The 13,641-nt window shown below is 43.8% G+C and overlaps 1 protein-coding gene across 4 annotated transcripts in view; it reads right to left on the bottom strand.

The window, feature by feature from the left end:
- Positions 1–13,641, bottom strand: part of ADGRG2 (adhesion G protein-coupled receptor G2) — a 126,501-nt gene that overhangs the window by 10,119 nt on the left and 102,741 nt on the right. For all 4 annotated transcript variants that reach the window (XM_087859388.1, XM_087859387.1, XM_045804052.2 and 1 more), the window contains 9 exons: positions 12,496–12,884; positions 9,168–9,339; positions 8,809–8,965; positions 7,795–7,938; positions 6,859–6,981; positions 6,158–6,203; positions 5,936–6,039; positions 4,744–4,865; positions 2,939–3,207 (listed from right to left, as the gene is read on the bottom strand). In XM_087859388.1, the coding sequence (XP_087715514.1) occupies positions 2,939–3,207; positions 4,744–4,865; positions 5,936–6,039; positions 6,158–6,203; positions 6,859–6,981; positions 7,795–7,938; positions 8,809–8,965; positions 9,168–9,339; positions 12,496–12,884 (1,526 nt within the window). The remainder of the gene's footprint in view (positions 1–2,938; positions 3,208–4,743; positions 4,866–5,935; positions 6,040–6,157; positions 6,204–6,858; positions 6,982–7,794; positions 7,939–8,808; positions 8,966–9,167; positions 9,340–12,495; positions 12,885–13,641) is intronic.

Below are 13,641 nucleotides of genomic sequence, written 5' to 3'. Positions count from 1 at the left end.
GAGATATGGACAGAAGTGATTTGCTCTGGGGCGCCTGGGTGGCTCAGTCGTTAAGCGTCTGCCTTCGGCTCAAAGTCATGATCCCAGGGTTCTGGGATTGAGCCCCGCATCGGGCTCCCTGCTCGACAGGAAGCCTGCTTCTCCCTCTCCCACTCCCCCTGCTTGTGTTCCCTCTCTCGCTGCCTCTTTCTCTGTCAAATAAATAAATAAACTCTTGAAAGAAAAAAAAGCGATTTGCTCTTCCTCTAGGCTTGTCCCATAAAAACTTCCTATGAGATCCTCTACTTTTTTTTTCTCCCAAATTCAGGGCAATTTTGGAAGTCCTGTCTTGAGGCAGAGTTTCCAACAGCTTGGATCTTGAATAATGGCAAGACCCCAGACCTCTCTATTCCTGCTGACTGGACTGTGCGTGAGAAATTATCTTCTCCTGGGATTTTTTTTGTCGGCTACAGCAGCCAGAGTTACCCTTAACTTATACACATCTGGAAAGTAATTTTGAGGCTCAGGTGGCAGGCAAAGTGAAGGACTTCAAAATGTAGACCAAATAATCATCACGGTAGGGTTATCAGCAACCCCTGGCAAATCTTTCATTATGAACCCCAAATCCTCAACTGATTAGCTGGAACCCATTGATGGATGGAGGAGCGGACCTGGTTGATCTGGGGGTGCTGACTGCCACTATACTGGCTCTCTCAAGGGCTTACTGGCACTTCCACTAAGAAGCAGCGCAATGAGAAGGCTCTTCCCAGCTTAAAATGGCATTTGGCTGGGAGAGAGTCCCTCTTAGCCCCCATCCCGTCACCCCTCACCCCACTCCAAGCAGACAACTCACACTCTGTACACAAAGACCAGCCTGACTTCCAATCTCAAGTCTCTGGTAAATAAAAAACAATTGTTCTTCACAGGCTGGGATGCCTGGTACAATCTAACGTAATATTTCATTTAATTCTTTTATATTTGTACCTTCCAGAGACACTGACATATGATGCCATATGATGACTTCCTAAGTGAAACACTTTCCTAAAAATAAAATATTGGGGTTGTGGCGCTCGTCCAGGACACAGAATGTGACCTTTTGGTATTCCACAAAGACAGAATCCATGCTCAATGTCAGTAGCGGTGGTTTATCTTTCTAGGAAGAAGTGACTCATCTCTCTGGAAAGGTGTTCTGTTATTCTTGACAGAGATATAATGACAGGTGGGGTGACAAGGGTGGTAAAGGGTCTGCAGTACTGTTGTGTAGGGAATATCTGAAGGAATATTTAGCCTGAAAAAGAGGATAGGGAGGGATGGTGGCTGTAATTCAGTGGGAGGGACAGGCATGAGAAATCAGAAAGCCAGGCTGGGCTGTTCTCAAATTGTGTGAATTGGGTAAATCATGTCATGTCTTTGAGCTGGTTTCTTCACCTGGTGTTAGCAATAACGGCCTTGTGCTAACCTCACCGGCTTGTCTTTCATGGGGTCACTTGTGTGAAAATACATGGGAAAACATGGCATTTTTCATAATGTTATATATTACTTGCAGATTATTTAAAGGGCTCTTTGGCAGAGAGGTGTCAGCTTATTATTTTTTTGCCTTAGAAAGCAAAAAGAAGACCACTGGGTAAGTGCCACCAGAGAGCCCAGTGAACTTAATGGGAAATCAGAGCTGTAGGGCTTTAGAAAATGGTTATTGGCTGCCTTGTAAGGAAGGTATTAAAACCAAGACAACAGACCTAAAATTGAGTCACTTATGGAAAGCCCCAGGTCACGAAACTGAGACTTGACTTAATTACAATTTCAGCTCTCCCAGAAATGGAATCTTACACCAGTCATTCAGGAATCACATTATTAGCACTAGTGAGGTAATCTGCCCGATAGACACTTCTGTCATCCCCTAAAGGAGAGTAACCTTGCAATAACGAACCGGTTTTGCCTAGCGTAACTTGCTTAATCCTGTTCTCTTCTGCCTATCAGTATCTTTCATTTTGTACAGCTCCTTTCTATCTGCTAGACTGGATGTTGCTGATTCACGAATCACTGAATAGAGCCAATAAGATCTTTAAAATTAAGTCAGTTGAATTTTGGTTTTTTTTTTTTTTTTTTTTGATAAAGATAATGAGCTCCCTAATAATAGAAGTTCAAGCAGAGGTTAGATTACCTTTAGTCAAAGATAAGTCCAGTCAGGTTGATGAGGCTCCTACATTTGATGGAGAGCTGAATGGAGGAACCTTCAAGATATGCGCGGTGTCTAAGACTCTGTGACAACCACCAACAGGTGGCATGATCTGAAAATTCTGTCAGTGTGGCAATGAAGTTACATCGGGTCTCACCTGTATGTTCACCTCACTCTGCCCTTCTGAGCATAGTGTCGTGCGTGTGTGTGATATCTAGGAGATCTAGAACAGAGTGAGGCTACCTGGGAGGTCGGGGACGGAGAGCTTGACCTCATTATCAGCAAGCTCACCTCTTCAATGTATTGAGCATCTTCTCTGTGCCAGCCCTAACTCTGGGTACTGGAGACACAGAGAGTATTCATAGCCCTAACATCAAGGGTTTTATGTCCATAACCAATATACAGGTGTTCTAGAAAAAGACTGGACAAGGTTGTGGTGCCTGGGTGACGCAGGCGGTGAAGCATCCAACTCTTGGTTTCGGCTCAGGTCATGATCTCAGGGTTATGAGATCGAGCCCCGCGTCAGGCTCCGCACTCAGCACGGAGTCTACCTAAGATTCTCTCTCCCTCTCCCTCTCTAAAACAAATAAACAAATCTTAAAAAAAAAGAGAGACTGGACAAGGTTGCCCTTTGGGCAGTGCAACATGTGAGGACATACAGCTGTCTTGGAAACCTGCCAAGTATGACCTGCTTTATCATCGTCTCTACCTGATGAAAAACCAAAATACTGGAGAAAACTTTTGGAGAAAGCCCAGGCCATGTGCAAGCAAAATTATACATACCCCAACCAACAATGCAGAATTTAAGGATGTACTTCCGTATATAAGTATTAAACACTTTCACAAGGGCCAGGTACATATGGAATGCTTCCAGGCCCATCCATGTGAATGAAACCAACAGGAAATAATGCAGAAATACAGCCACCGAGATGCAGAGGCCTCGCATGTCATACAGAGCTATCCACGAGTCCAGGAGGAATACCAGGTTCAGCAGGAGCAGAGCTGTACAGAGCTGGATGAGGATTTTGGAAGGGTAATCCCTCCGAATCTTTCTAAAAGGAAAGGACGAGACAAGAATTAGCATCACATTCTGACAACCCGTATGTGAGCATATCTAAGGAATTTATTTGTATTCTTTGGTAAATGTCTATATGCATCAATTTCTTCTCTGTGTGTGTGTGCCGGGGGTGGGGGTGGGGTCAGGCATTAAAAATCAACAACCATAACAACAACAAAGGAAAAATCAAAACGGGGGCGCCTGGGTGGCGCAGTCGTTAAGCATCTGCCTTCGGTTCAGGGCGTGATCCCAGCGTCCTGGGATCGAGCCCCACATCAGGCTCCTCACTAGGAGCCTGCTTCTTCCTCTCCCACTCCCCCTGCTTGTGTTCCCTCTCTCGCTGGCTGTCTCTCTCTCCGTCAAATAAATAAATAAAATCTTTAAAAAAAATCAAAACAGAATATCCTCTGTCATAACAATACGGAAAATCTGTATTCGCATTTCTACGGAACCTTTTACATGCTGCCGACCGACCCGTCCTTTTAAATAATTTGTAGTAGAATCTACCGAGCACCCACCCTCATTTCTCCCCAACGACTTCGAGAAGCATTGCTCTTGTTTCTCATACAATAGGCTCCTATATTCAGATCTTCAAAACCTAGCCAGATCCCCTATTATGTTATTAGTTAAAATGAGATCATGGAAACAAGAGTTTTAACTATAGCCGAATGAAACAGGCAGAGGAAATTAGAGCTAATTGATGACATGTGCATGTCTACATGTGTGAAATTAGACCTGGTGAAATCATTCTGAGTAATGGCTGGCCTGATGGTAATTTAGTCTCATTAATCATATTTCCAAAGGTCCACTAGAAGATCTGTAGTCACAACTGGACCCTACTTTTGGCACTGCAAGTAAATTTGTGCATTTCCTGAGCAGTGTCCAAAATCTAAATCCCAGAACTTACATACTGTTTAATTTAGTTAATGTAATAAAAGTGCCTATTTTCTTTTTTTTCCAACAGAATTTGTTGGAATCCACCCCCCCGCCCCAATGACCAAAGGGTAAGCCAAGAAGGAGATGCTATTATTTCAAATGTCATTCTTGCTTTGGTTTACAAAGCTGCACTCATGAAATATCTTTTTCAGTGAGGCTTTACACCTTCTATTCTCCTTCATCCCCATACCTGCTACTGTTTTTAATCTTTTGTGTTTGCTCGGTGTGACTTAGAAACTTAATAAATTAAACATAGCTCTCATACTGTACGTGAAGCTATGGTCTACATCACATCATAAGCTCTTAGGTTTCAAGGTCTGCACCCATCTTTCATTTCACACTTACTGTCGGCTACATAGCAGGCATCATTCTAGGGTAAAAAGATGATTAAGACACAACCCCTGCCTTCAGTGAGTATACAAACGAGTAGAAGGAAATGGGTATGTTAACCAAAAAGTCCCATGAAGTTTTGCATATAGGTGGCACCACTAGATGGTGTACAGGATAACGGAGGCCAACGAGCACACTTAATCTATTTTGGCAGTGGAGGTGAGCACTGCGTCCTATAATCCAAGTTTCCAGTGTAGATACTCACTCAAAGGCTAAGTAGGTTACCAGAGTAACTGACAGGAAAATTGATGAAAGCCCACAACCAATATATGTGATAAACGTCAGAGCCATCATCTGAGAAGGTGGCAAGGATGTTCGAGATAGGTCCTGGAAAATAAAATACTGCTTTCAAGACCAAATATTTTAAATAAACAAAAGAGCTACGGTTTACATTTATGGAGTGTTCTAAGTGCCCATCCATTGTTCATTCAACAAACCTACAAGGTAGACACAATTATTATCATCAAGTAAAAATAATGAAACTGAGGCCCAGAGAGGTTAAATAATTTGCCCAAGGTCACACAGTATGAAATGGAGGAGCCAGGATCTAAATTCTGGTCTGGCTGACTCCAAAGCCCACGTACATGATCAGTACAGATGGTTGCATTGGGCTTCCTGTCTTGAACAGAGCAGCCATCCAATGACCAGCCGCCTCTGCCACGTGTTGGTGTTGGGAAGAGTATCCATCTCAACAGCAAGGCTGTTGCATTCTGGTGCACTGGAAAAGCACTGGGCTAGGAGCCTAAAAACCTGAATTTGGCTCTTATACTTCTTAGTTCTATGACTGTGGACAATGGCCTAACAAATGAGTCTTCATTCTAACTTCTAAAAATGACAGTAACAACACCCCATTCCACCTATCTTATTGGAGAGATTACATAAGATAACTTATGACAGAGCATTTTATGAAAATTTTAAAATTTGGGGCGCCTAGGTGACTCAGTCAGTTAAGCATCTGCCTCAGGCTCAGGTCATGATCCCGGGGTCCTGGGATCCAGCCCCATGTCAGGCTCCCTGCTCAGCGGGGCGTCTGCTTCTCCCTCTGCCCCTGCCCTGCTCCCGCTCGTGCTCTCTCTCTTTCTCAAATAAATAAAATCTTAAAAAAAAAAAAGATTTTAAAGTACAATGCAAACTAACCAATTTTTCTTACCCATTTTAATCTGAATTCCCTAAGCCTTGCTATTTAAAAGTAGAAAACTTATGTGTAAAAATAGACTGGGAGGAAAAAAACTTTCCATGTTCCAGTATTGTCTTTCAAGTGCATTTACTCATTGGAAGAGTAATTTCATTGGTCTGTAACTTTGCCACAACATCCTATCTGCTGATCAAAGTCATCCATCACATTAGACATCATGGTGTGATGCAGACTGTAAAGCCACGTGGTGTGGGGTTATTACCAGTAGGACGCCAAAGCTTGTAAGGTGGCTGCAGGCACAGGTGGTTTCATTGGGCTTCCTGTCTTGAACAGAGCAGCCATCCGATGACCAGCCGCCCCTGCCACCTGTTGGTGTTGGGAAGAGTATCTGTCCCATCAGCAAGGCCGTCTCAATGATTGCCCCTTCCTCCCTTATCCCCGCCCCTGCCCACTCAAAACTGAAAAAGGTACGACTGGAACCTACCATTTCTGCCCAAGTCCCAAAATACACATCTCACTGTTAAGTCATCCTGCAGTGGAAAATAAGTGACAAATAATCAATTTATGGGACTGAAAAAACTGAAAAGCAATTGGAAAAAAATATATGAGTTTTTTAAATTTCAGAATCTCATTCTTGATATTGGGAGAATTCTTATTTTCCTCCAGTCCCTAGAAGCAAGTGAGTCTTACATAGCTCAGCACTCCTTAAACTCAGCAGTTGTGCACAGGAATCACCTTGAGGCCTTGTTAAAATGCACATTCTGATTCCGGGGGTCAGCGCAGGGCCTAAAAATGGGCATTTCTCGCAAGCTCCCAGGTGATGCTGAAGGTACAAGTCTGCAGACCAGACTTGGAGTAGTATGGTCACAGGTAACGCTCAACCTGAACTGAACGGAGAGGTGGTTTCTCTTTGGGAGTGAGAAACAGACCTGTAGCCAGATCTAAATGCACTAAAACTGGGCAATTGAGAATAGCTGGCCTTCTGCGCTTCACCTTCTCGGGAATTAGGTGGTCAGTGATTAGGCATGCTAAAACCCGACAGAGTGACTCTATGATCCTGGCCTCACACACGGCTTTAACCGAGTTCGAGGTTCTGCTGGTTCTCCTTCTTTCAGGCCAAGTCTGACAGACGTGGTTTGCGCAAGCGTATTTGGTCCATGAACAGACCAGACAGGCCACTCGTACCTGGCTCGGGTTGATGTGCTTTAAGGTAACCGTCACATTTCTTGTCAGGTTCTTGACAGTCAGGTTTGCAACGCTGGACGATATGACGTAGCTGATCAGAGAGAGGTTCTCCAGCGCAGGGTCCTAGCACACCAAAGAATCAACAAGATGGATTTTAGAGCTCGCAGGGACCCTAAAGAACAGTAAGTCCACACTGTTGAGGTTATAATCTAGGTGAGAAATTGAGGGTCAGGGATTAAGTGACTTTCCCAAGGACCACGATTAGAAACAGCCGGCTCCACTATACTATTCTCTAACTACTGACTGAAATTTCACAGACCGACACAACAGGACCCTCAGGAACCGAAAAGAGAATAGAGCATTAAGCCGCTTAGACTGTGTGTTCTTGAGCAAGTTAACCTCTCTGCACCTCCTAGCCCCATCTGGAAAATTGGGATAATAGTTGAACAGTTCCTCCCTCACGGGGTTGTTGAGAGGGTTAAACATTTCTAAGTGCTTAGTAGAGCGCTCAGCAATTGGTAAATGCTATATACAAATGTCAGTTATTGTTATTTATCATTACCAGTATCCCTAGATCCTATTTAAAAATAAGCTGAGGGGCACCTGGGTGATGCAGGCGGTAAAGCACCTGCCTCTTGGTTTCCGGTCAGGTCCTGATCTCAGAGTCATGAGATCCAGCCCTGCGGTGGACTCTGTGCTCAGTGGGGAGTCTACTTAAGAATTTCTCTCTCCCTCCCCCTCTGCCCCTCCCCACTGCATGCTCTCTCTCTCTATTAAATAAATAAATCTTAAAACAAATAAATCAAAATAAACTGCAAAAAACCCACAAACAAATAAATCAAAATAAACTGCAGCTTTCATGTGAGAGTTAAAAGAAACAAAACAGCCCCACTCCAAAATCAAACCTAAACCAAAAGCAGTTAGCATTAACCTTACCTGAAATAGGGCAGGTGTTTCAAAGAAGTTGAACTGAACCCTGGAAGCAAGCTCCACATCATTAGCTGGTAAATTACTCATCAGTGATGAAGGCAAAGTAATAACACCAATACTGTTCTCAGGAGCCCGTGTTTCCAGAGAAACCTGAAAATCAAGTAAAAGATAATAAAAATGCCTGGGGCTAGGATAATGAAGAGATGGAAAACACAAGAGCTAATTAAGATGGAGGATCTTGTAAAGGCATTTATTTGTGGTAACCTCTGTCAAATCGGTTGTTCTTGTTTCTCTGATCACTATGAAATTGGAGAGGATGTATAATAGAGAGACAAGGCCTCAGAGCAGGAAAGGGAACATTTGAAAGATACACAGCAACCTTCAGAAAGTGTAGGATGCTATATGTCAATTATAGCTCAACAAAACTGGGGGGGAAGTGCAGAAAGGGTAACTGCAGACACACCGGCTCAACCACCTGTTAGGGCAAAGTCTTCGTAGAACCACATGCACTAAACTTGTAAAGGGAAGACCATACACATGAAATTAAAAGGCAAAAAGGGCAAGACTTGTTCTGACTTGGGTATTTCCAGCCCCTAATCCCTCCATTAGGTGGATAGAAAACACTGGAAGCAGGATTGATACTCAGCACCACTACTGACACCAGTACAGACGAAACACTTGTTAAAATACTGAAATGGGTTAAGTAGCTGATGTCCCTGCTCGCTTGCAACTGCCTAGAACCCACCACTGGACACTTCTCCCCACCTGAGCACCCCACCTCCCTGCAAAACTTCCACAACCTAGCTGCTAGAGGGTTAACACTGGACACAAGGACCTCTCAGATCCTGCTCCAGCCAAGATCAATGTCCTGTTTCTGATTCTGTGGTGCCTCACTGTTCTAGATGTTAAATATTCTGAGTATCACCCCTGACTATAAGCAGGAATTGCCTCCATCACGAAGTACATGGACACTACAACCATAGACAAGAAAAGGTTTTCCCACGATATATTAGGATGTACCTGAAGATTTGCAGGGTCTTGGGCAGCAAAGGTGGTTGTGTCGAAATTACTAGCATTCACTCTGATCACGGCCAGAGCCAAAGAAGGGGAGGTTAGAGTTATGGTCTTGGTTGAAAAATTCAACTGTAAGCCAATGTCATCCACTATTTTTAGCAATCTGTAAAGACAAGTGGTAGTTCAAATTCAGCACTCCCACTTTGTCTTCCCCATCCGAAGCAGAATATGCAGTAGCAATTTAACAAGTCATTATGAACCTCTTCTGTGGGAGAAAAATACTTGGCTGTAATTAATTCTGATAAGAAGTATCGCTCTCATTAGAGGGTCCCCTCTCCTGACCACATCAGTTTCCCAAGTCATACCTTTGGGCCAGAGGAGCCAGCAAGGCAGGTGGGGAATGAAGGAGTTTGCTGACATGGTTTATCATTTCTCCCGCGAGGTTAGGCTCCAAGCTGCCCAAGGACAGAGCCTTTTCCATCTGGGACACTTGGTTCTCAAGATCAGAATCACTGACGCTGCTGGTATAAACAATTTCTGTAACACAGAGCCAAATCATTTTATGAACACATAATGGAGAAATCACTAATAAAGAAACACACATAGACTCTATGACCTGGCGAACCTACTCCTAGGTATTTGCCCCGGGGAAATAAGAACATGTCTCAAGAAGACTTGTTCGTGAATGTTTATAGAGGCTTTTTATTATACTCCCAAACTGGAAACAACCCAACTGTCTGTCAACTGAAGAACGGATAAACAAACTGTGATTCCTCTGTACAACCGACTATTATTCAGTAATTAAAAGGTAGGAGACACTGATAATCGCAACAACATGGATGGATCTCCAATTCTCCAATGTATTATGTTAACTGAAAGAAGCCAGACTCGAAAGGCTGCATATTGTATGATTCTCTTCATATGACATTTTAGAAAAATCAGAAGTATAGGAAAACAAAAAGATCAGTCAGTGGTGGCCAGGGGCTGGGGGTAGCGGATAGGCATTGACTACAAAGGAACACGAAGGAACTTTGGGGGTGGTGAGAATGTTATATATCGTGATGGTGATTATGTGGCTATGGATGTGTAATCCAACCTCATGGAACTATAAAAATTTCATCTACCCACAGATCTGGATTAATTTTACAAGACGTAAATTATACTTCAAGAAAGCCAACTGGGGCACCTAGCTGTCTCAGTCTAAAAGAGCATGCGACTCTTTTTTTTTTTTTAAAGGTTTTATTTATTTATTCATTCGACAGAGATAGAGACAGCCAGCGAGAGAGGGAACACAAGCAGGGAGTGGGAGAGGAAGAAGCAGGCTCATAGCAGAGGAGCCTGATGTGGGGCTCGATCCCATAACGCCGGGATCACGCCCTGAGCCGAAGGCAGATGCTTAACTGCTGTGCCACCCAGGCGCCCCGAGCATGCGACTCTTAATTTCAGGGTAATGAGTTCAAACCCCACACTGGGTGTAGAGCTTACATAAAATCTTTAAAATAATAAAAGAAACCTAACTGAAAAAAAATGTAAAAGCGCATCAGTGTAGTTAGTGTATATTTGTCTAAGTATAAATATACTTATCTAATTTTTATCATGTGTACAGGATTTTACATGGTAACAAGAAATTCTTTTTGTGAAAAAGAGAACATTATGAAATTAATAGCTAGATAACCAGCTGTAAACTGGTTTTCAATAATGTTTTTAAATTGGAAAACAATGATACAAACCTGTCTAGCAACGAAAAAGTCTCATAATTCCACCACCAAACATCCTATTGTTTATTTTGCATATTCCCTTCTAATCTTCATCCATGTGTTGTCACATACTGTTGTAAACGCAGTGTACGAACTATTTATTGTTGTGTGATTTTCACTTCACTCAAGACTTGAAAGATGCCCCGAGTTTCGTCTAGCTGTTCTCATGTAGGGCTGCAAACAGTCATTGTGCTGACGTGGTTTTATTGTATTTCATTACTCCTCTGTTGTGGAACTGTTAGGTTGTATGTCCTTTTAAGCTACCAGGTAATACTCCAACACAGCTATTATGTGTATGTCACTTCGCTCCTGTTGTGTCATTGGCTGGAACTGGAGTCCCAGAAATGGAAACGCAGATGCAGGGGGCCATGTTGCTGGCCTTTCTGGGGAGCTGCTCAGGTTGATTGTAATGGTCAATGGGGATAGCTCTGCAAAGGTGGGCATTTTAAGCCCAGGTCAACAAACTTCAATTTTACTTTATTCTTCATCAGCCATTGAACCTTCTCTAAACTGAAGTCCCAATGGTTTTATGATGTGGCTTAAAATGTCCGTATTTATTTAAAAAAAAAATTGAGAGAGCAGTGCAAATTCAAAGAAATAACAAGTCACGGGGTGCCTCGGTGGCTTAGTCAGTTAAACGTCTGCCTTCGGCTCAGGTCACGATCGCAGGGTCCTGGGATGGAGCCCTGTGTCAGACTCCCTGCTCAGCGGGGAGTCTGCTTCTCCCTCTCCCTCTGCTGCTCCCCCTGTTTGTGCTCTCTCTCACTCTCTCAAATAAATAAAATCTTAAAAAAAAAAACAAAGAAAAAAGAAGAAAGAAATATCAAGTCATTTGGCAGCTGCTCCAATCTCCTGGGGACACTCACATGGTGAGGGAGCAGAAGCGGCGGAGACCACACCTGAGCTCTAATCTTACATCACCAAGAACTTGGTTTTGCCTCCCACTCCCCCAAAATCTAGAGGAAGGTCTGCTTCTTACTCGCTGAATCGAACTTTCAAAGCATCCAGAATTCTCTCTTGCATCTTCTGCTCTTGTCTTTATCCCTAAGCCTGCTTTGTGTGTAGGGAGCCCTCTGCAGGTTCCATGGCATTCTCCTGTAAACCACAGTTCCAAACCTAGTGCAGCTAGTGTGATTATTTCCATCTTCAAGTCACACAGGCTGAAGTCAGAAGGAGTTAAATGGCTTATCCCAGATCACACCGCGGGTGAGGACCCCTGCAGACCCACACCTAAGTCTTCTGAACGTTTGTCCCTTCCTCAAGGCAACCTTGGCTCAGTCCCATCTCTGTCACTCCGTGACTTTTTTTCAAGAAGGCTAAATTTTTCATTTGTCATCTTCCTAAATGGAATTACTGTGTTTAACAGTACAAAAGTTTTCTTGGGGTGCCTGGGCGGCTCAGTCGGTTAAGCATCCGACTCTTGGTTTCGGCTCAGGTCACGATCTCAGGGTGATGGGATCCAGCCCAGCATGGGGCTCCGATCTCAGCAGGGAGTCTGTTTGAGATTCTCTTGCCCTCTCCCTTTGTCCCTCCCCCCGCCACGCTCTCTCTCTCTCTCCCCCTTCTCTCTCTCTAAAATAAATAAATGAATCTTTGAAAAAAAAAGCTCAGAAGTTTCCTCTTCAGAATGTTGAAAACAATGACCTAATAACCTTTTGTGGGAGAAAGAAACCTGTAAAATAACTCATCTTGATAAAATGAGATCTGTTTGCCTCAGAGCTATTTCTCCACTGTCTTGGTGAAAACAATCATACTCAACTCAGCCATATCTATGTTCTATGAATGTCTCGAGGAAAGCTCTCGAAATCAAGCAGACATCATAAAAAGAGAGGTTCAACACGGTCTTATTACAGATATCTTGATTTGGCAGGCTAGCACCTGCGTTTCAGGAAGCCAGATTGTTAACGAAGAGCAGCAGCGTGGCTCCTCAACTTACCTGTCTTGTCAGGAGGCGTGCTGGTCTTGATGACATTCACAGGGGCAGACGCGGTGGGAGAGGAAAGTGAGGATTTCACAGGTGGCAGTGTGTGCGAAAGATCAGTTTGGGGCATAGGGGAAGAGAAAGTTCCAGAACTAGGGGGCATATCAATGGCAGAGCTGGAAGCTAGGGGAGCTGAAGGCTGGGGAGAAGGAAGGTGAATCATTCGTGTTGGAGAGGGAGGGCTCTGGGTTACAGGTGGATGATTTAGAGGTTCAGCAAAAGAGATGGCACTGGAGACCTGGGACAGAATGGTGGCCCGAGGAACAACTGGGATGGAATTGCTAGAAGAAAATAGTGAGCCATCTGGATGACCAGCAAGACATACAACAGGATCCTGCAGGTCACTAAAGGAAAGAATCAGAGATGTACGTGAGACACGAAGGAGTTACAGAGAGGCTGATTTCCTCTAGCAACCATCCAACACCACCAAGGTAACTTGGCTTCATCAGGGACCTGCCACTCCCAGCCTCTGCCCCTGCACACCTTCTGTGCCCTTGCCACTGGCCCCCTGCCCACTTCCACCACTTCCTCCCTGGGAGAGGAATTAGCCAGAAGGGACACTCTTTGATAAATTACCAGTTCTGGGTCACTCACTCACCACTGCTCTCAGGCTCTTGTGCTTTATCACTTATCACTCAGTTGAAGAGATCCTGTAACACTTCTATGTGCTTTTGGGGGAAGGGGGAGCTGTTACATGCTGTTACCCACCTAGTTGGTTTTCATATATTAGGAATCCGTCTTATTTTTTTTTTAGATTTTACAAAATGTATTCTCAAAAAAAGTAGAATCACATGCCCAAACTGTTCCTAATGTACTGTAAAGTTTTCTAAAAATTGGGTGCCTGGGTGGCTCAGTGGGTGAAGCACCTGCCTTCAGCTCAGGTCCTGATCCCAGGGTCCTGGGATTGAGCCCCTTATCGGGCTCCCTGCTCAGCAAGGAGCCTGCTTCTCCCTCTGCCTCTGCTGCTCCCCCTGCTTGTGCTCTTTCTCTCTCTCTCTCCTTCAATCAAATAAATAAAATTTTTTTTTAAAAAATTTTCTTAAAACTTGGATACCAAAATATCATCTTCTTTGAATATTCGAATCTACATTAACAAAACTG

The sequence above is a fragment of the Ursus americanus genome, chromosome X, assembly GCF_024610735.1.
Source record: "Ursus americanus isolate L20-20 chromosome X, mUrsAme1.1.p, whole genome shotgun sequence".
NCBI classification, from domain to species: Eukaryota; Metazoa; Chordata; class Mammalia; order Carnivora; family Ursidae; genus Ursus; species Ursus americanus.
The sequence above is the reverse complement of the archived record's forward strand: the minus strand, read 5'-3'. Positions and strand labels throughout refer to the sequence as shown.